Below are 24067 nucleotides of genomic sequence, written 5' to 3'. Positions count from 1 at the left end.
GGGCATGTTTTGGAAAGGTGCAGAAGTAACAAGGTTATTGTCATGGGTGACTTTAACTTCCCTAATATTGATTGGAACCTACTTTGTTCAAAAGGTTTGATGGAGTAGTTTTTGCCAGGTGTGTCCAGGAAGGGTTCCTGATGCAATTTGTCAGTAGGAAGACTAGAGGGGAGGTCATGTTGGATTTGATGTTTGGCAACAAACTATGACAAGTGTTACACCTCTTGGTGGGAGAGCATTTCGATGATAATCATCACAGCTCCATGACCTTTACTTTACTCATGGAGAGGTATAGGAGCAGATGGTGTGGGAAAGTGTTTAATTGGGGGAGGGGGGATTCCAATGCTATGCACCAAATTTGGAAAAAGATATTCTCAGGGAAATGCACAACAGAAATATAGAGGTTGCTTAGGAAGCACCTGCTGAGGGTGCTGGACAGGTTTGTCCCACTGAGGCAAGATGGGATGGTGGGTGAAGAAACCTTTGGTGACAAGAGATATGGAACATCTAGTCAAGGGGAAGAAGAAAGCTTACTTAAGGATGAGGAGTCAAGGATCAGAGAGGGCTTTAGAAGGTTACAAGGGAGCCAGGAAAAACTGAAGAATGGACTTAGGCGAGCTAGAAGGGGGCATGAAAAAGGTTTAGTGGACAGGATTAAGGAAAATCCAAAGGCATTTGACACTTATGTGAGGAACAAGAGGGTGGCCAGAGTCAGGGCAAGGCTGATCAGGGATAGTGGAGCAAACTTGCACCTGGAGTCGGTGAAAGTAGGGGAGGTCCTTAATAAATACTTTGCTTCAGTATTCACTACTGAGAGGGACCTTGACATTTCTGAGGACTGCGTGAAATAGACTGATATGCTACAACAGGTTGACCTTAAAGAGGATGTGCTGAAAATTTTGAAAAATATAGAAATAGATAAAACCCCACAGCCAGACGGATTATATCCTGGGTTACTACGGGAAGCAAGGGAAGAGATTGCTGCACCTTTGGTGATGATCTCTGCGTCCTCACTGTTCACTGGAGTATGATTGCAGGATGCCGAATGGTATTCCCTTGTTCAAGAAAGGGAATAGGGATAATCCTGGGAATTACAGACCAGTCAGTCTTATGTCAATGGTGGGCAAATTATTGTAGAGGATTCTGAGAGACAGGATTGATGATTACTTGGAAAGCCATAGTTTGATTAGACATAGTCAGCATAGCTTTGTGAGGGCAGGTCATGCTTCACAAACCTTTATTGAATTCTTTAAGGATGTGTCAAAACATGCTGATGAAAGTAGAGCATTGGATCTAGTGTACATGGATTTTCACAAGGCATTTGATAAAGTTCCCCATGATAGGCTCATTCAGAACATAAGGAGGCATGGGATACAGGGAAATTTGGCTGTCTGGATGAAGAATTAGCTAGCCCATAGAGAATAGATGGTGGTAGATTGAAAGTATTCAGCCTGGAGCTCAGTGACCAGTGGTGTTCCACAGGGATCTGTCTGGGACCTCTACTCTTTGTGATTTTTATAAATGACTTGGATGAGGAAGTGGAAGGGTGTGTTAGTAAGTTTGCTGATGACCTGATGGTTGGTGGAGTTGTGGATAGTGTGGAGTGCTGTTGTAGATTGCAACAGGACATTGACAGGGTGCAGGACAGGGCTGATATGTGGCAGATGGAGTTCAAGTGTGAAGTGATTCACTTTGGAAGGTCGAATTTGAATGCAGAATACAGGGTTAAAGGCAGGATTCATGGCAGTATCGAGGAACAGAGGGATCTTGGTGTCCAAGTTCATTGATCACTCAAAGTTGCCCGCATGGTTGATAGGGTTGCTAAGAAGGCATATGGTATGTTGAGCAGGGGGATTGAGTTTACAAGCCACGAGGTTATGCTGCTGCTCGGTAGAGCCCTGATTAGACCACATTTGGAATATTGTGTTCAGTTCTGATCATCTCATTATCTGAAGGATGTGGAAGCTTTTGGAAAGGGTGCAAAGGAGATTTACTAGGATGCTGCCTGGACTGGAGGGTGTGTCTCAGGAAGAAAGCTTGACGGAGCTAGGGCTTTTCTCATTAGAGCAAAGAAGGATGAGAGGTGACTTGATAGAGGTGTACAAGATGTTGAGAGGCATAAATAGAGTGGATAGTCAGAGACCTTTTCCCATGGTGGAAATGTCTGACATGAGGGGGCATAATTTTGAGGTAGTTGAAGAAAGCTTTAAGGGAGATGTCAAAGGTAGGTTCTTCACTCATAGAGTGGCAGTAGAGTCAAATACATTAGGGATATTTAAGCATCTCTTGGATTGGCTCATGGAATTAGTACAATAAAGGGTATGTAGGTTAGTCTGATCTTAGAGTGGGATAAAAGACTGGCACAACATTGAGGGCCGCAGGGCCTGCACTGTGCTATACTGATCTATGTTCTTAGCTTATTCCTGAAGATTGGCATAGAATCCCTACAGTGTGGAAGCAGGCCATTTGGCCCATCAAGTCCTCGATGACTCTCTGTAGAGCATCCCACCCAGACCCACACTCACCCATGATCAATCCATGTAATCCTGTATTTCCCATGGCTAAACCACATAACCTGCACATCTTTGGACTGTGGGAAGAAATCCACACAGACATGGGGAGAATGTGCAAGTAGACAATCTCCCAAGGGTGGCATTGAAAACAGGTCTGTGAGGCAGCAGTGCTAACCACTGAGCCACCGTACTACTCATGGTGTTGTGGTGGCGATGTATAGAATGTTCAAAATAAAACAGTGGAGGCTAGAGGTTGGAAACAAAAACATAAATTGCTGGAGAAACCCAGCAGGTCTGGCAGCTGTGGGAAGGAAGCAGTGTTAATGTTTTGAATCCAGTAATCCTTCTTCAGAACTGAGAGTAATTGGGAAAAATTCCTATTTAATACTGAGGTTTAGGGGACAGTGTGGAGGGGTGCAGTGATGTGGTCAGTAGAGAAAGGTGAGCAAATAGGTGGAGACAGAGCTGAGAGGGGAGATATGAAAACGTTAGGGAAACAGGGAGATTTTGGATACCAGCGGGATGCTTCGCCAACATTTCTGTCACAGACCTGCTGCAGTCTTCCAGAGAGCCTCAGCACAACTTCTAAGAACCTCTATAAAAATGGTTTTGTTGGTATTCATCTTTCTTTGAATATATTCGTTCATACATGTGCATGTGGAAACATTCTGTTAACCAACTGGATGTTTTAGCCAAGTCTAATCTTGGAGTACAGTCAGACATCATCGATATCAGCCAGAATTGAGCAATCTTGATATTAATCCCAAATTGTCAGATTAGACAGATATTTTCAAAAGTGGGTGTCCATTGAAAACGACCTCTCGATATGTGATGCATGAGTTTTTGGAACCTCTCAGCTGTGTTTACTGAGATATTAGAATGACTGGAACTTATGGTCTTGCTGTACGATTTTGAGACAATATATTGAAAGATGTCAGTGAGCTGAGAATGCAGTGTTGAAACCAGACCAATCACTGGTTTCTGCAGTAGTATGCATTGAATGTTTCTACAACCTTCAACAACTCTCTGCTCTGCAGACGCAACATTTAAGATTTGTTTGAAGTGAATTTGTGTGAAGAATTCTGATATTCTGATCATAAATTTTAAATATTTAAGTATCAGTCTGCTACACAGAAACACTGCCTGCTTGTATTAAATAATGTAAATTGAAGGTTGAACAAAGGTTGAAGATTGATGGTCTCTCTATATAATCAAAACTGTTTTATCTGCCATAGTTCGGACATGCCAAGCCAGCGTAGTTGTTTTTGCTGGTAGTGAAATATTGTAAAAATGGACTATCAATCTTTTTGATTTCCATCATCTGATTTTAATATCTTAGACTTTCGTGGACTAAAATGGATTTTAAAAAGAAAAAAAAAATTAAGGTGATCACAATGGTCACTTGACCAGGTTGAGCCAAACTGATAAAAACATCACTTACCAAGAATCAATTCAACCAAAAATTAATATTTGTCATGAAAAGACAATGAAATTCAGATTTATATCTCTTGTTTGATTGTCATCTTTCTGGAAGTTTTGCATTTTGGAATGAAAGTTGTTTGCAGATTATCAGCCAGTCACAGAAATACAAAAGTGAACTGTATTTCAAGCAACAGCTTTTGTTCCAGAAAGAAGACAATGGATTCATAACATCAGAGCTGGAAGCATACCATCTCAAAATCCATTTATCTCAGCCTCTTGAAAAAACATCTCCAGTGACAAAGTAAATTGGACAAACATCCAATCGCTGAGAACACAAAGATACTGACAAATACTGCTCTGGATAACATTTTTACCAAGCATGCTCTCAGTTAAATCAAGTAACTCAAGGACTGGGACAACTTTTAAAATAAAAAGAAGAAACTGTGGATGCTGTAAATCAGAAACAAAAATAGAAAATGCTGAGAAAGCTCAGCAGGCCTGGCAGCATCTGTGGAGAGAAACCAGAGTTAACAATTTGGGTCGGGTGACCCCTCATCAAAACAGAATGAGTTCTGAGGAAAGGTCACTCAACCCAAAACATTAACTCTGGTTTCGCTCCACAGATGCTGCCAGACCTGCTGAGTTTTTCCAGCAATTTCTATTTTTTGTTTAGGACTTTTTAAATGCCTATCCTTAATCGTTCTTTTTCTGCTACTATCCCCTTTTTCTTTTAGCAGTTTTTCAAAAATAATTTGAAAATCTTTGAGTTTTTTTCCCAGCATATAAAGTCAATGGTGAAAAGGTTGAGAAAACAGAAGAAAACAAATTTATAACATTGAGAAAGAAATGTTCAATTTTTCCCTTAAGATTTCAGTGTCTTGATGAAAATCTCAATCCGCAAAAGGCTTCTCAGGCACTAACATCTCAGTCTTACGAATCACACCTCAATTATATTTACATTTAATATATTCTCCCAGATGCCAGTGAGAAACTGGCAGTGCTAAATTCAAGCTAGAAAGTCAGAGTACTTACCTGTCACCTGCAGCTCACTAACATCTCCTCCTGGCATCTATCTTGTCCAGCATTCCTCAGTACATCAGGGCACGTTCCCTGGCATCAACCACCTGCACCCTCTGTCCACAGATGTCTGCATCATCAAAAACACCCCCACCACATCATTGTGACAGGTGTCAGTCTAACATATAATACTGTTCACCTCCAAACCTCAATCCAAATTACCGAATCTCTGACAAACTTGCCATGTGCTCCTTGGTCTGTTTGTGTATTTTCATGAACTTATTATGGCTGACACCATGACGTCCTCTTCTACCTGGGCTTAGCAGGTTCTGGTCTACGGCACTCTTCATAGTTCCAGTGACCTGGTGCATTTCTTCTTCAGCAGGCTATGCTCATTAAAGGGTGCTCCTCCGTCTAATCTAGATAATGTGCATTGAGTCGCTGTTGGAGGGTACATTAGTAACTCTTGTTGGTGTTTCCTCTGGGAGATCAGAGGCTTCTACCTTGAAGGTAATGGGTAAGTTGATGATAAGAGGGGTTGGCCTCTTAGGCAATGGAGGCTGTGTATGAGCCTCGAATGGAAACTTTCAGATGATGGTGTTCCCAAGCATCTACTTTCCTTGTCCTCCAAGCTGGCAGCTATCACAATTTTGGAAAGTGCTGTTGAAAGACCCTTAGTGAGTAGTAGCTGCAGAACATCTTGAAGATGGTGGATAAAGTGTCAGTCAACTGAGCGAATTTGTCCTGATGGACAAGCTTTGTGGAGTCAAGAGGTGACCTGCTCCTGTAGCCCAAGTACTTATATAGCTAATTCAGTGCAATTTCTGATGAACTATAAAACACAGTGCAATGGGTTGTGGGAAATTTAGCCAGGGTAATACTACAAGGGAAGCTAGTTAGATTTCTTTTGTTGGACATGGTAATGATCTAGTACTTGTGTGGTCCAAATGTTATTTGCTCCTTATAAGTTCAAGCCGAGATGTTATGCAGGTCATGCTACATAGACTGCTCAAATTCACAGGAATCACAAATAGTTCTGTACATTCAACAATCATCAGTGAAAATCCCCACCTCTGGCTTTATGATTGGCAATGATCATTGATAAAGCAGCAGAAGGTAGCTAGGGTTTGGACATCATCTGAGGAAGTCCGATTGTGATGTTCTGGGCTCAGATAGTTGGCCTGCATCAACCATAACTATATTCCTTTATGCTCAGCATGACTGTAACCAGGAGAGAAGTTTCCCCCCGAATCCCATTGACTCAAGTTTTGTTTCACTTCTTGATGCCATTTTCAGTCAAACATTGCCTTGATGTTAGCAACTCTCTCCTCACTTTGCGAGTTCAACTCTGTTTGATCATGTTTAGATCAAGACTGCAATGAGGGCAGTAGTTGACCAGTCTTATTTACTCCCTTTTGGTTTCTCCTTTTCTCCCAAAATGTTAATTCCTTAACTGTATATGTCAACAGATGATCATTTTATCCTAGCCAAAGATCACCACATGAATGTTACACCCTGAAGCATGAACTTGTGACCCACAGTAATATGATTGACATTTTTAATCTTGCTTTCAAAACTGCTTAAGATTTTTAAAAAATGGTTCTGAGCACAATAATTAATGAAGCTGCATGTAGCAAAAGAAAAATGTAGACTGAGCAGACAGTTTGTAAAGTTTTAAATACCTACGTTAGAGAAGTAAGACAAATACAATGCTGGCAATAGTGATCCAAAAGTTAATAAGGAAAGAAAGGAACATATTCAGAAACTAGAAGAGAAGAGAATAGTGGATTGAAAAGATTTAAGTACCAGGGTGACCTGATTTAACAAGTTTGAATTACATATCTTCTAATCTACTCCACTGCACACTAAATCCAAGTGATAATGTATAGCTCCTACCCTTTTTTTTGCTTTGCGTACTTGTCAGATTCTTTCTTTTCATTCATGTGTCAGGATTCCAACTGTTCCTCAATGCATGAGTGCTAAGTTTTGTACCATTTCAGGGTGCGACTTCAAATTGGGAAGAGAAATTCTAGGATAGGTGGACACTCATGCAAAACAGTAGATGATTTGTGATTGGCCTCAGACAACCTCCAAGCAAGCTCACACAAATAGTAAGATTCTTGAAACAATTTGGACCTGAAATGCCATGTACAACAGCCACATACTAAAATAACCCTTGCATAGAACCTTTGTTGGGGAACATGTGGTTGTGGAAGGATTTAAGCTTGCCCTATCCTCTCTCACCCACTCCCACAGCCTCAATATCTGAAGTAGCCAGTGATATCTTCCGAAATTCAGGTCACGTCCCATGTTTGCAACCTGAGGTCAAATTTACTTCTGCCAGCCTCAGGCCTTTCTGCCCATCTGTAGTTGTGCTTGGCACCATCAGATTTCCAAAGCAAAGGCAGGAAAACTCTCAGCCTGGATCTCATTTCCACCTATCATGCCACCTTACACAAGCATGCTGTTGCTTGGGGTGGATGTCTCAAAGAGGATTTTACAGCAACAGCTGTAGATACGGAATCACAAATTAATTTCCAGCCCTTCTATTGATTAATACCAGACCTGTGGTGGAAGAATACGGACAGGCCTTGAATTTTCATCTCCTTGAACTTCAGGGACTTGAATTTCCTCTGAACACTTGTGCACTGGTTAATGTGCTTATGTCAAATTCCTCTTTGTGCTATTTTAATGAGACCATTAACCTGTGTTATTTTAAGTGGATTAAGAAATCTGTTAGAACAGGTCACAGTGGAATTTCAGCCCTCCACTGTCTTTCAAATATTTCACAGTGTGTCTGAATGATGAGAGAATATTTCTGAAAACTAGCTAAGCCCAGATTTCTCCAGAGATGGGCGAATGCTTTGTGGAAAGTATAGCAACTAATTGGTCTCTGGCAATATGTTCTCTGTTCATCAGGTGTAAATTCCAACTTAATTTAAGACATTTTGACATCCAAGCATAAGTTTAACCAATAACAGTGTTGTGTCGCGAATGCTTAACTAGTTCTGGGGGAAGAAACTCATTAATATATCGTTGCTTCCAGCAGTGATACATGGACTTATATTAATTCCCTGGAGTCAGGCAGTGCCAAGCACTGCGACTGGCAGGACCGCATGGTTTTCTTCACTGCTCGCAATGTAGTTCTCACTTTCACTGCATCTGCTGCCTTTCTTTTATCACTGTCTCGCTCTGTTCTCACTTCGATTGTCAGATTATTATTATTTCTGCTGATGTTGGAGTGTAATGGCAGTTGTAACAGCATAACTAAATTTATTTTGAATGTTGTCCAATCTTAAAAGCCCACACCCCACGTCAGTTTCTTTTTACTGTAATTTATGAGAGATGTCAGGTAGGTAATACAGATGAATATAAAAGGTTCAAAGAGGATGTAAGTAAAATGCAACAATTAAAGCTAAGAGAGCATATGCAAAGATATTAACAACTCAGTCCCAAAGATTTCTCTAAGTGTAAAGATAAAGTCCCAGAAGACCTCCTCTCTTATTAGAGGGGGATGACTGGTGATGAATTTAACAATTCTTCAGGCAAGGGGAGAGGTCGCGAAGGTGAAACTTTCATGGTAACTTCAGCTGCCACAGAAATTGAACCTGTCGTGTTGGCCTCACTATGCATCACAAACTAGCCATCCAACCAATTGAGCTAACTGACCCCCTTTCATACGTGTATAAAAAGCACAATAATGGGAAATGGAGGAGTGGGGATGATTCAGGATGAAGAGGGATTTATGATGAGGCAAGCAGCACAGTTAAGATATTAAATTAACACTTTGCATTTGTCCTTACCAAGTCTTTGTGAATAATGACAACGATCACTTCATTAATAAACAGAAGGTAATCAGTCCTTACTTGATCTTGCCTATATGTAACTCCCAACTCAGAGCAATGTGCTTGACTCTAATACTGAGTAATAATGGGTGACATCAATTTGTATAACTGGTAGATCTCATTAGAACTGCTGCCGTGGAGAATGAATTGCTGAAATGTGTATGAGATGGAGTTTGGAAATAATATATAGAAGAACCAACAAATGATCAGGCTATTTTAGATTTACAGGTAGACAACCCTTTATAGGAAAATCAAAAAGCTCCAAAGTCCGAAGGTTTTTTTTGTGAAGTGTTTTTCTCATTAACAAGGTTGTTTGGTGCGCAAACAGTTAACCTAACTCCAGACCCACTTGATGTGTATCACTCAGATATGATGTGGGGGGCATGGCCAGCACTGGCAGGACTCAATTCTGTCTCAGGGCCCGTTACACACAGTGAGTCTGCTGTTCCATAAGACCTTTAATCATTTCACCATCAAACTGTCACTTATTTTGAAATTCAAAAAATTCTGAATTCTGAAAACCAGCTGCTCACGAGCATTTTGGATAAAAGATTGTGCATAATGAGAAAGGATTAACTAATTACATTGTTGTAAAGGCACCCTCTGGAGGTAGTGATGATACCACGATAGAATAATGTGTTAACTTTGAAAACAGTACAGTTCATTCTGAACATGGGAAACTGAGGGGCAAGTTGGCGATGGTGAATAGAAAATACTCTATGATTATTGACAGGCATTTAAACTGGTTAACTGGTATTTAAATACATATGTTTTGGTCTAAAATAAATGTACATTTCTCCAAAGCACAAGTACCTAATGGGTAAGGTGACTGTACCACCCAATGTTCTGCTGTACTGCTCGCAAACAAAGCTTCTAACTGTACTGAGGTATGCATGATTACAATAAATCAAATCAAATAAAATCCATTACTAAGTAAAGATGTCAAAATTTGCATAAGATCAAATGAAATAGGTTATAAGGATGCGATAAGTTATAAGTAAGAGGGCGCAATTTAGAACGCAGCAAAAAATGACCAAGAATTTGATAAATAAAGGGAGAAGAGAATATGAATGCAAGCTAGTAAGAAAGATGTAGGAGGACTGTAAAAGCTTCTTTAGGTATGTGAACAAGAAAAGCTTAGCTGAGCCAAATGTCAGATGAAAATAGGAGGATTTATAGTACAGAATTGGAAATAACAGAGAAAGTAAACAATTACTTTGTGTCTATTCTCATGTAAGATGATGCAGAATATCTCCCAGAAATACCAGGCGACCAAAGAACTTGTAAAACTGAGGAAATGAAAGAAATTAGTATTGGTAAAGGTGGAGTACTTGAAAGGTTAACTGGATTAAGGTTAATCAATCCCCTTGACAGGTTACATACCAGAGCATTGAAGGAGTTGCTATAGAGACATGGGTGGTTCACTTTATAAATTCTGTCGATTCTGGAAATGTTCCTGTAGTATGCTAAGTTGCAAATGTAACCCTACTTACTAGAAAGAATAGTGAATGAAGAATTGCAAGCATGTTAGTTTGACTACAAATACAGAGAAAGTGGTTGAATCTGTATAAAAGATGTGAGAACAAATGTCATGACCAAGGATCAGAACGCTCAAGTCATAGAGTCATAGAGATGTACAGCATGGAAACAGACCCTTTGATCCAACCTGTCCATGCCGACCAGATATCCCAACCCAATCTAGTCCCACCTGCCAGCACCCGGCCCATATCCCTCCAAACCCTTCCTATTCATATACCCATCCAAATGCCTCTTAAATATTGCAATTGTACCTACTGCAGACAATTTTAATTTATAATTCCAAAATGTGCTTTTTTCAAAAGACAGCTTATGAAGCCATAAAATGGCAGCAGATACAAATTAAGTAGCTGTCTGGAGAGAGAATGTGATACCCACAGGTACAAAGGGAACTTCAAATATCAGCCCTTCAAAGGAGGGGGCAGAGATAAGTGAAAATAGGCTGGACAGTGATGTTCTGTGACGGTAAAACTGACAAGGTGCTGACAAAACTTGATCAGCAGGGAGACGCCCCCTATGCATTATGATCCAGAGCGCACACACATTTTGTGATTTTCTGATTGAAGAATACACAAGGACAGGGGTTAAAAAGCCAGTTTCAACTTGATTGGAATATGCTCGTGAGACTGAGTGTTATTTTGTGTACCAGCCTGTGTTCAAGCATTTGCATTCTGTGCAGGTCACTGTGGAAGAAATATCTCCAAGTCACCCCTACATGCAGATAAAAACTCTCCTTTACTCTGCTCAAAGTCAGACAAAAGGAAGCCTGATAACAAAAGGACTGTCTCTCTCTCTCTCTCTCTCTCTCTCTCTCCCTCCCTGAATACTGGATTTCAACCACAGTTGAAAGGAATCAGAACTGAGAAAGACAGCCGTTTGGGGACCATGAAATGGACAGTTCGGCTAGCAATATTAATGCTACTGGTAACCTCTGCTGCAACTGCTCCAATATTTAACAACTGCTCTTTATGAACAATTCAGAGGCTAGTCCATTTGGCTGTGTTTTTTAAATATTTATCTTTTTGTAGTCACCTCTTATTTACAATCTGCATTTATGTGTCTTGTATTATGAATGCTTCTTGTGTGAAGCAATGAATAAATGCCCTCTTTTTTGGGAGTTCAAGAAAACATGGTTAACTGGCTCCTTTTAAAACAAATTCCTCTGGTCCGAGGAGAAAAGTATCCTCAAGGTAAGGGATCCTTTCGAAGTTAGACTTATTCTAATCAAACAAGGCTCAACTGAGAAGGTGACGGCAAAAACAGAAGTTGCTGGAAAAGTTCAGCAGGTCTCGCAGCATTTGTGAAGAGAGATCAGTGTTAACGTTTCTAATCTGGTGACCTTCCTCAGAACTGCTGAGCAATTTCTGTTTTTGTTTCTGATTTACAGCATCAGCCATTCTTTCAGTTGCAATTGTGAATGCAACCTGTTCACCATTCTTTACTTGGGAAGTATTCTGCCTGGAATTGTAACACATTAAGGAACCTTGGCCTGATTATAACAGTAAATATACCTCAGTGAAATCTGCCATGTGCTGCCACCATATTGTGAAACTCTAAGGATATCATTGCCAGTCACTATAGTTGACTGGCCATAAACATTTGCATGTTTTGCTCCTAGTAGTTTGGATATGGGTGATTAATGATCTCTCGCTTTGCCATAAATATTTCTCTGTTCCTATGTTCTATTTTGAAGCTGAGGGTATCACAGTTTGCTGCCTTCTGTTGGAAAAGAAGGTCACTGAGTCATTCTATACAAAGAGAACTGAGTACACCTCATTCTTATTTTCCAGAGAATAGCAAATAGATTGTGCAACTTTATGCTGGGATTAGAGATTTTTGCCATGATGCAAGGTATGATTCGCAGCCCAGATCCAACCCTCCAACTCAGCATCGTCCTGTTGACCTGACCAACCTGTCCATCTTCCTTCCCAATCATCCGCTCTACCCTCCCCCATCAACCTATCACAATTACTCTGCCCCACCTGCATCCACCAATCGCTATCGCACCTTCTTTTCCCCAAGCCCCACTCCCACCCCCACATTCCTAATGAAGGGCTAATGCCCAAAATGTCAACTTTCCTGTTCCTTGGATGCTGCCTAATCTGCTGTGCTTTTGTATCACCACATTTCAAAATAATTCAGAAGAGCCCACTGTCATTGTGGATGATCAAACCCAGGTGGATAAGTAGTGGAGTCTATCTCAGGAGGATTATTTCTGTGGGATTTTTTTCCTCTGGCCTGTGCTCCGCCATTGGTCCTTAGCTGTTTACTCTTAAAGTTGGTACCATATTGAGCATGGCCTTCTGTAGTTGGGAGTGCATGATGACAACATCAGAGGTGCTTAGCATCTTGACTTGTGATCCCATAAGGCACCAGCCAGTTTACAAAGGAGCTTGTTGCGGGCTTTAATATTTTCTTTGTTCCCAATGAGGAGCTGTTGAGACATGAGGGGTCTGTCTTGAATGATATATAAAGAAAAAGATGAGGATCATCCTTCAGTTTTTGGTCATCCAAGGGCATAGAGTCATACAGCATGGAAAGAGACCCTTCAGTCCAACTCGACCATGCTGACTACCTTTGCCAAAGTAAATTAGTCCCACTTGCCTGTTTTCAGCCCAGATCCCTCTAAGCCTTTCTTATTACGTACCTGTCCAAATGTCTTTTAAATGTTATAACTGTATCTGCATCTACTATTTTCTCTGTCATCTACCATTCCACATAAGAAGCACCCTCTGTGAAAAAATTGCTCCTCAGTTCCCTTCTAAATATTTCTCCTTTCACTTTAAAAATATGCCCATTAGTTTTGTGCTACCATTCACACCGCCCTTCCCCAAGGGAAAAAACATTTTCTATTCATATTATTGATAACCCACATGACTTTATAAACCTCTACAAGGTCACCCCTCAACTTCCTATGCTCTAGTGAAAAAAGTCCAAACCTATCCTTTAAAACTCTTCACTCCTGGCAACATCCTGGTAAATCTTATCTGAACCTTGTCCGATTTGCTAATATCCTTCATGTAGTAGCGTGACCAGAACTGGACACAGAACTCCAAAAGTGGCCTCACCGATGTCCTGTACAACCTCAACATGACATCCCAACTCCTATACCCAATGGTCTGAGCAATGAAGACAAGCATGCTAAAGGCCTTCTTAACCACCTTGTCTACCTGTGATGCAACTTTCAAAAACTAAGTACTTGAATCCCTAAATCTCTCTGTTCAAAAACTCTACCGAAGGCCCTACCATTAATTGTAAAAGTCCTATCCTTGTTTGTTTTACCAAAATGCAAAACCTCGCATTTATCCAAATTAAACACAACCTGCCACTCCTCAGCCCATTGGCCACAATCCCTTTGTATGCTTAGATCACCTTCTTCACTATACTGCCAATTTTGATGTCATTTACAAACTTACTAATCACGCCTCCTGAATTTTCAGCAAAATATTTGTATAAATTACAAACATCAGTAGACCCAGCACTGATCCCTGTGGAATGCTGCTGGTCACATGTCTCTTGTCTGCAAAGCACCCTCTGGTCTTCTACCGACAAGCCTTTTTTTTGTATCCTTTGGCAAGCTCTCCCTGAATCCCATGTGATCTCACTTTACTAATTAGTCTGCCATGGGGAACCTTGTCAAAGGCTTTACTAAAGTCCATGCAGACAACATCAACTCCTCTACCCTTCTCAATCTTTTTGGTTATATCGTCAAAAAACTCAATCAAGTTTGTGAGACATGATTTCCCAAGCCATGCTGACTATCCCAAATCAGTCTTTGCCTCTCCAAAATGCATGTAAATTCTATCTCTCAGAATCCCCTCTGAGAATTTATTCACCACTGATGCCAGATTCACTGATCTATAGTTACCATGTCCCAGGCTTCACCTTACAGCCTTTAGTAAATAAAGGCACAACATCAGCCACCATCCAGTCATCCAGCACCTCACCCATGGCTGTATATGATACAAATATCTCTGCAATTTCTTCCTTAACTTCTCACAGTATTCTGGGATACACTTGATCATGTCCTAGAGATTAATCCATTTTTATGTTTTTTTAAGAACACGAGCACCACCTCCTCTGTAATGTGGACTGTTTTCAAGACATCAGTATTTACTTCCCCAAATTCCCTCACCTTCATTTCTTTCTCCATGGTAAAAACTGACGCTTAGTATCTCTCTCATCTCCTGTGGATCCACACGTCAATGACCTTGTTGATCTTTAAGGGGCCCTATTCTTTCCCCAGTTGCTGTTTTGCTCTTAATGTACTTGTAGATTCTCTTTGGATTATCCTTAAATTATCTCTCATACCCTTTTCTAGCCCTCCTGATTGCCATGTTAAAAATGCTCCTAACCACCAGTACACTCTTCAAGAGAATCACTCGATCTCAGTTGTCTGTATCTAACATATGCCTCCTTCTTATTCTTGATCAGAGCCTCAAAATGTAGGAATAACCTGAGAAATACTATCTAATTATGCATGATGTAGCTAAGGAAATACTGTTCTAATTATGCGCCATCCTTAAAGATAATCCTCTAAAAATGGCAAAGGTTTTAAAAAGTGATTGAACAAATGTGCAAAGTCAATATAATCAAACTGAGTTGCAGTGAATGGAGTTCACACATTGTAATGACATCAAATCCAGATGATTAGATTCCCTACAATGTGGAAACAGACCCTTCGGCCCAACAAGTCCACACTGACCCTCCAAAGAGTAACCCACCCACACCCTACTAGTGCACCTAACACGATGGGCAATTTAGCATGGCCAATTCACTTGACCCACACATCTTTGGACTGTGGGAGGAAACCGGAGCATCCGGAGGAAACCCACGCAGACACACGGAGAGTGTGCAAACTCCACCCGAGGCTGGAATCAAACCCGGGTCTCTGGCACTGCAAGGCAGTAATGCTAACCACTGAGCCACTGTGCCAGTTCTCAATGATTATGTGTGGACTATTGCAAAATCAATGCAGTTACAAAATGTGATTCATTTCCTATTCCATATCAGGAGGATGGTATTGAGAAGGTGGGACAAGCAACTTATATTTCAAAGTTGGACTTACTCAAAGAATTCTGACAGGTGCCTTTATCCGAAACAGTGAAGGAAATTTTGGTTTCCGTGATGTCAAATGGACTGTGTCTGTTTAAAGTTATGCCATTTGGTATGAAAAATTACTAGCCACATTTCAAAGACTAGCCAGTAAAGTCATTTTGGGATTACACAATTGTGTGGTGTATATTGACAATGTGGTGATTTTTAGTCACACATGAAAGGGCTATGAAGAGCAGGTATTGGAATTGTTCGATTGACTTCAGGAGGCAGGCTTGGTAATAAACCTGGCTAAGAGTGAGTTCACAAATGCCCAAGTCATGTTCCTGGGCCATGTCATTGGAAGTGGACAAATGGTCCCATGGGATGTGAAAACAAGGTTATTGGGAGTTTCTCATGCCATCAAAGAAGAAGGAAATACTGCGATTCCTGGGACTGAGAAGTGGCAGATGGAGTTTACTTCAGATAAATGCGAGGTGCTGCATTTTGGGAAAGCAAATCTTAGCAGGACTTATACACTTATACACTTAGTGTTGCTGAACAAAGAGACCTTGGAGTGCAGGTTCATAGCTCCTTGAAAGTGGAGTAACAGGTAGATAGGATCGTGAAGAAGGCATTTGGTGTGCTTTCCTTTATTTGTCAGAGTATTGAGTACAGGAGTTGGGAGATCATGTTGTGGCTGTATAAGAGGTTGGTTAGGCCACTGTTGGAATATTGCATGCAATTCTGGTCTCCTTCTTATCGGAAAGATGTTGTGAAACTTGAAAGGGTTCAGAAAAGATTTACAAGGATGTTGCCAGGGTTGGAGGATTTGAGCTATAGATAGAGGCTGAACAGGCTGGGGCTGTTTTTTCCTGGAGCATCGGAGGCTGAGGGGTGACCTTATAGAGGTTTACAAAATTGTGAGGGGCATGGATAGGATAAATAGACAAAGTCTTTTCCCTGAGGTTTGGGAGTCCAGATCGAGAGGGCATAGGTTTAGGGTGAGAGGGGAAAGATATAAAAGAGACCAAAGGGGCAACTTTTTCACACAGAGGATGTACGTGTATGAAATGAGCTGCCAGAGGATGTGGTGGAGGCTGGTACAATTGCAGCATTTAAAAGGCATTTGGATGGGATATGAATAGGAAGGATTTGGAGGGATATTGGTCGGGTGCTGGCAGGTGGGACTAGATTGGGTTGGGATATCTGGTTGGCATGGATGGGTTGGACGGAAGGGTCTGTTTCCAAGCTGTACATCTCTATGACTCTATGAGTAGTTTTGATCGGAAGTTTGTATTGAATTTTAGCAGTGTGGTTGTTCCACTGACTGACTTGTTGAAGCAGTGCAGAAACTATCAGCCAACAGAGGAATGTCAGGAGGCCTATGGCAGTCTGAAAGTGGTGTTAACCACTGACCCAGTGTTCTCCATGCTTAAGTATACAAAGCCATTCAAAGTTGGAATCAGTGCTGTACTTTTCCAAGAAGACTACGAGAAGATAGAAAGACCATTTGGGTATTTTTCCAGAAAATTGACGAAACATCAACAGAAATATTTCACAATTGAGAAGCAGACCTTGAGTTTGGGGTTGGCGTAATCCCTTAAACTTTTTGGAAAAATGTAATGATAAAAATTCCAGACTGTTTAGATGGAGCTTATTATTGCAACCATTGAATTTGAAAATCACACTCGTGGCAGGATGAGAGAGTGTAATTGCCTACACGTTGTCACAACTTTGATGAATGAAGATAGAAGCGTTCAGTGGCGGGAAAAAGCTTACTGAAATGGACTGTAGTCGTGAATATTTGCATGCTTAGAGTCAATGTAATGTTTATGTATTATCGTGTACTAATAGTGTAAGCCTGAACGTTTTGTAAAATGAAATCATCCTTATATCTTTGTATATTGATGGTTCATTTATTAGGGTGGAGGTGTGTGATACTTTGGCCTTAAGAGGTGTATTTTATTCAAGATTCTGTTGTGAAGAAAGATTGAGTCAGAGGTGAGAGTGGTCTACTCAAAGCCAATATAGTAAACAGCTTATGTGGCCTTGGTTTTTTAAAAAAAGTTGGAACAATAGAAGTAGCCTGAATGGGTGGGGTCAAACTCCCAGAGAGGCAGGATTTTTAGTTCTAGCTTTCTAGACTTCTGGGTCTTGAAGCTGGATGTGGGAGCTCTTATTCCTCTCCCCGTTACAGTTAAAAGCTGAGGATCTGTTCCTACTGCGAGAATTGCATGTGAAACAATCTATTTTACTGAATTTACCTTTGCCAAAGGTGTGTTTATGAACTATTATTGTATTGAAACAGTTAATTAGTAGTAGTTAATATATATCTATTACTTTGTTAAGTATTTCATTACATTAAGCCAACTCTTTTATTTTTGCTATTTCTGTGTAAAAATAAAATGTGCCTTGCTTAATGAGTAGTTTGACCAATTGAATTGCATCTGGAATTAACGTTAAAATATGAAAAAAAAGTGTCTAGACTATGTTCTTAGTATATTTTGAGGGGGTCTGGTCTGGTCCATCACAGGTAAAGTAGCCAATCCTTTAGTAAAGAGCAAAGGTCATTCAAAATCTTTTAATATATACCTGTATTCATGTTCTTGTGTCCCAAATTCCTAGTTTCAATTTTTGAAGCATCCTCACAAACTTACAAATGAGCAGACTTAGCAGAAACATTTGACGGTGATTATTTCACAACCTGCTTTTGTTACAATGTTCTTAAAGCTAGTACAGAAGATAATGTGCACTGATGTTTCACAGTTATTAAAATTTGCAATCTCCTGGCCAGGTACACCAACATTAGTTGAATTAGACCGAAGAAAATGCATTCAAACAGAAACACAACTTTGCAAATGACAGTAGTTTTATTATTTTGGTCTGTTGCCAAACAAATAGAGATTCTTTTAACCCACGAAGCAACTAATATGTACATAATCTAAAAGATAAATTACTTTTTTGAAATTACTATTTTAGCTGCATCATCATTCAACGTAACAATAAAATCTAAAAATTAAGGGAAAACATTTCATTTGCTATAACATCAACAGCAGGTTGATGCAATATAATATGTTTTTCAGAAAGGGGAATATCATATTTCCTTTTCAAATGAATCATCATAATTGCATACAAGGGACTTCACTGTAGGATGTGGCCTGCCACAAATGAAGTAGAATGATGTATTTTGAGTATAAAGTAGCCATTACAAATTTGACATTTTCTTTAGTCTCTTTCTCTTGTTTCCGGTAGCTTGTGGATAAGCATCTCAGTCCATTTCTGCTCTCATCCATGTCACCGACTCTCAATTCGAATTATTTCTTGTTAAGTAACTAGGTATCAGCGAGTTGGCCATTGTATGATGTTCTCACATGATCCTCAATTTTAATAGAAGGCAGAATAATATCTCATCTAACTCTAATTTGTGATTAATGGAATTAAATACAGTGAAGAATCTGAGAACAGCAGTTCACCATGCTGTATGGAATTTGCTCTTTTTTAATCTCAATCGTTTTCTTAAACAATTAGGAAGTACTACATAATTTTGAAGACATTGCAAAATTATGGATAGATAGCAGTCTTCATTGTTCTTTAGAAAATCTTCATTCTGTGAATTCCAAAATACCTTTTGGATGACAAAGCAAAAATCTATTGTTAGAATGTGAAAATATACTGAGCTGATGATCTTTCTGCAGAATGAGTCCACAACCATCTGATGAAGGAGCAGCGCTCCAAAAGCTAGTGCTTCCAATTTAACCTGTTGGACTGGTGTTGGGTGATTTTTAACTTGGTACACCCCAATCCAACACCGGCATCTCCAAATCATTTCTGCAGAATGGTTCTCTGATTTCTATTGGGCGAGCTGAAAAATACTATCTAGTAAGGATTAGGGCCAAATTTAAACAGCTAAAACAAGAGCTAAATACTGCAGCTACTTGAGCTCTGAAATGAAAACACAAAATCTTGGAAGTAGTCAGCATCTGTTGTGAGTTAACATTTCATGTTGATGACCTTTTGTCAGAGCTGTAAAAAAGAGATTTTATATCCGTTAAACAGATGGAGGCTAGTACAAGGAGATGAAAAAAAAAATCCAAAAGGGAAATTTCTTGATGGGTTGAAATACTATTAACCTGAAATGTTAACCAGGTTCTGTCTCCATAGATGCTGTCTGATCTGCTAAGTATTTCCAGCACTTTCTGTTTTTATTATAGCTCGGAGTCCAAGAAAAAATCTGTCAAACACACATATATTTAGAATTATTTCCACAAAACCTTTACATATGAATCATAGCATTGACCCTTCCTTGAGTACCAGAAATGGCAAATCGGATGTGTTTTTCTGTACATGAGGCTATTTTAAACTCATGCACTGAGAGAGAGAAAAATCATCAATCAGTTATGATGCTGTATGAATGTGGAAAATTTTTCTTTTTTACACTTGTTTTTGTTTTCCTTGCAATCTCCTCACTTACACCAAAATCCAAGAATGTGAGAGAATCTGCATTATGTTGGGAGTTATCAGTTTACATAAAAATGTCTGGAGCTTGATATTGTAATACAAACTCTCAATTGGGATCTATATAGACCAGCACTTAGAGTCATAGAGTTGCACAGCGTGGAAACAGACCTCTCGGTCCAACCCATCCATGCCATCCAGATATCCCAACCCAATTGATCTGAAGATGACTTTGTTTTCCTGGAGGGTCCATTTTAGAATGCTAGTACTAAATTGTTGTTACTAATCAGGAGAGATAAACAGTGTGATAAAATATCTTCAACACAGTGATATCCAAAAGTCACATCTTCTTACCACTACTGCCTCACAGCACCAGGGAGCTGGCTTCAATTCCAGCTGAGGTTGACTGTCTGTGTGGAGTTGCACATTCTCCCGAATCTGCATGAGTTTCTGTTGGGTGCCCCGGTTTCCTTCCATGATCTAAAAATGTGCAGGTTAAGTGGATTGGCCATGCTAAATTGTACCGTTGTGTCAAGGGATGTTCAGGCTAGGTGGGTTAGCCGTGAGGGAAATGTGGGGTTGCAGGGTTACGAGGATAGGGTGGGATGATCTTTGGAGGGTCGGTACCGACTTGATGGTCTGGATGACCTCTGTCTGCACTGTAGGGATTCTACGATTCTAAGTACTTTCTTTGTAATTCCATAGAAAAAATATATGGCCACTAAAGTAAAATTCTAGCTGTATGTTTGCTCGTGTAAACACCAGAAAGCTCCAAGCAAAACTATTAATCATTTGTTCCATTCTCAATTTTTCAAAGAACATTGAAAAATTAACACTACTTTATGTGCTTATTTCATTTTACACAACTCGAGAGTTTGCAATGTATACTGTTCAAGTCATGTCATTTTTCACTTTGTGTTCTTTTCCAGTGCCCTTTGACAATTCTATAAATTCTCATGAGCCTATTTCTCTGCTTTGTTTTTCAGGATCCTCTCCACTTTTTCTATTCCAACTACTTCCCTTCCCTAGTTTCCAATGATTCTTTGTTTTCTGTACGTATTTCACAGTCAGTTGTATTATATCCTGCATGTCGGCAACATGAATTCAAAATAGCATATCATGGGAAATGGTTTCAACTAGTGAAGCTTTTTTTGTTTCTGTAGACAATGGATTAGCATATTGAGATTTGTAACCTTCTCCCTGCTGTGTTTACATCTGTTTCCACAGCTGAGGTTTGCCATTGAGGGCACAAGGAAGGAATATGCCATGTAAATTTGTTCTGAGCCTTTTCAAGCTAGAATAATCAAAATACGTAGTCACAATTACCTTATTCAAAATGACAATTTGCCATTTTCAACAATTTGTAAATGTACTCACTTTGTGTCATTTATTACAAAATTATGGAAAGATTGTACCCATGACAAGGATTGTACTTAATGAGCCATGGTAATATTTTCAAAGACTTTAAAAGTGTTTTTCACATTAGTGGAAACAAAGCTATTCATCGAAAGAAAAATGTGAAATAATCATCTTGTCTCCCAAGCAATATGGGTGCTGTGGATGCTGGAAGTGAGAACAATTTTGTACCTGGGTATGAGAGACTTTTAACAGCCAGTTGTGTGCAAATACTCTGTAAATGGTTCACAATGAGCTCAACCCATTGAGTTGGCATCCGTCATATCTTGGAAAGAACCCAAGTTGTTTCCCTGTAGTCCAGGTGACATTTTCTGTTGTAGATGTTTGCAATCAACCTGCTCAAACATGACTGGGGAAGGTAGTATTTGAACTCAGACCTTCTGTCCCAGAGTTAGGGACACGACATCTGTACCTCAAGAGTCCTTATTTTCTCTTGTGTAGAAATGAGGTATGCTATCGAAATCCAGAATGAACTATTTATCAATATTCTGCTCTTGAATTTAATCTTAAAATGCCTTGAATTCAAATGAAGGTTGAGATACCAGAAAACAATATGCTTGGCATTTTGCTATTATGAGATGTTGCTTAGCCAAAAATATTGCTTAAACTGCACTTCTTAGTAATTATTTGCTTGTGCTCATGAAATTCCTGCACTCTGCAGCACCTAATGGTAGTTCTGCAAAGCCCTAAGTGAGCAGTTTGGCAATATTCAATATTGTTCCAGTAATATTGTTGTAGTACTGATGGATAAAAAACATTGTATGTTTCTGCAATTTTCCCTCTTCAAACTTTGCTTCTTATTCAATTACTAGCTCATCAGTTTTACCAGTTTGTCTTGATCTGTACCCTTGGGGCTTAGCAAAATCTTTTCTCAACTGAATTACTAATAAGGTTGAAGTGACAGTGTTTCTTTTTCTGGAGCCTGCATTCTATATGCTGCTACCTTACTGTGGAATGGAACATCATACAGTTAGCTAATCTGCAGTTTAACCTTTCAAAAGGAGATATTTAAATTCAATTATACCAATTAGATATTTATCAACACACATTTCTAATTCTTCTTATCAGTCAGTTCGTAGGACAGCATTAAAAATTATTTTGCAAAAATGAAACATTTATTGTTATTTATTTGTTTGTTCCATTCCGTGGTATGTGAGGGTTTGAAATTAATAAACCTGCCATGACAAGCATGCACTTATTGCTGATTTGCAGACCAGAATTCAATCAGCGGCCAACATTCCTTTAACTGATCTTTAATTACAAACCCTGCGGTGTGCATGCTGTTGGAAAAGTTGTAATCTAATTCTCCTTCTTACTTTCCTACAGTGCAAATAACATTGCTGCATTAATGCAATATTGCTTGTCTTGTTACTTATTCACTAGTTCCAGTCTTGCTGAACGTCAGTTCTTCTGTAAGTGCAACATATGCAAACATCAGCTGGATTCCAGGAATGGGACATGCAGCTTCTGAATTTTATGTTGCATACATGAATAACCGTAAGCTGTTCTCGCTCTCTAATTTTTGCAGAAATTGTAATCAAATCCCCAATGGACCTGTTAATATACCTGTTCTACTTGCCCCACTAACCATGATTAATGAAGCAAATCAATCCAGTTTATTTCTTTATAACTCACTCTTAAATTAGCACAAGCCATTGGCAACTTGTTTTTAATATCCAAATTGTATTGTCATTGTATTATTCATGTTATTATATAATTTTCATTGATATTTTAAGAAATAAAAGGTACAGTGATAAATGTGGCATAAATTTTATTATTAAACCAAATTATGCTTAAGTTGTTTTGGGATTAAAATCCCAACCATTGTATTGGAGTTAATTTTCTTAATGCAATTTCCATAGGTAAAGGTAAATGGAAGATTTCAGACGCAGTAAATATTTCACAAAATTTCCACATCTTAGAAGGGCTAGAACCTGGAACTGAATATACAATCCGTCTTATGGCTAAGAACTGGTTTGATAACTCTAGCATTTTTGAAGATGTTATAGAAACAAGGGGAAAAGGTGAGGCACTGGTCCCATTTAAAATCGAGTGAACTCATTTTTCGTATATTACAAATAAATATACTAGAAAAAAACAGTGGCGGAGCCAGTGAGGGGGTTGAGCCATCACCTCATCACTGCACCCCACTCCTTGCAAAATCTTCTAGAGGTTGACTAGAAGGTTATAGATGACCACACCTTTGAAGGACTACCTCGATTTCACTTCTAGGAGTCCATGTTAGCCATTTTCAGCTCTTGTGTTTGACCTACAAGTCAGTGCAGTTCCTGGCTCAGCCTTTGGCCTAGGTTTGGGAAGATTCCTCTATCAGCATGGTATTCTGTTCTCCAATTTAGGCAAATTTCAAATGGGACAATCTGCCCTGCTTCCCTCCATCTCCTACCCTCACCACCTTCCAAAGTGGCCAAGTCATGCTCCGCCACTGAAAAAACTATAATTTATGTTCAAAACTATTGTTGATATGGAAAAGTAATTTCCTAAGATTATAAATCACAGAAAAAAAAGTTATAATTGACATAAATTGTTACATTGGGACAACATGCATATAGTTTTCAAATTTTTTGAGGTTCTGTGTATAGTAATGCTTTGCTGTTATCCCGACAATGAACTTGTTTTTTTTTTATGTAATTCATCAGCATTGTTTGTGCATGGTCTACTGACGCTTTTGCCATTGCTTAATAGGCTCTTGTAGGCATGCTTTATAATCCACTCATGACTGGTATATCAAGCCAAAATCATACATGAGATAACAGTGAATGAATCAAGCTAATCAGTATCCATGCACACTGGTAATTTAATGTTCCT

General features: G+C 39.4%; 1 protein-coding gene across 11 annotated transcripts in view; it reads left to right on the top strand.

Moving 5' to 3' along the window:
* chl1b (cell adhesion molecule L1-like b) overlaps positions 1-24067 on the top strand; it is a 712521-nt gene that overhangs the window by 616378 nt on the left and 72076 nt on the right. For 6 of the 11 annotated variants that reach the window (XM_043708376.1, XM_043708384.1, XM_043708378.1 and 3 more), the window contains 2 exons: positions 22625-22738; positions 23104-23265. The exons of 2 other annotated variants lie outside the window; for them this stretch is intronic. In XM_043708376.1, the coding sequence (XP_043564311.1) occupies positions 22625-22738; positions 23104-23265 (276 nt within the window). The remainder of the gene's footprint in view (positions 1-22624; positions 22739-23103; positions 23266-24067) is intronic. 3 more of the 11 variants (XM_043708380.1, XM_043708379.1, XM_043708381.1) reach the window with 2 other exon arrangements.

Source organism: Chiloscyllium plagiosum, chromosome 18 (assembly GCF_004010195.1).
Source record: "Chiloscyllium plagiosum isolate BGI_BamShark_2017 chromosome 18, ASM401019v2, whole genome shotgun sequence".
Lineage (NCBI taxonomy): Eukaryota > Metazoa > Chordata > Chondrichthyes > Orectolobiformes > Hemiscylliidae > Chiloscyllium > Chiloscyllium plagiosum.
This window is presented reverse-complemented; position numbering and strand designations above follow the sequence as displayed.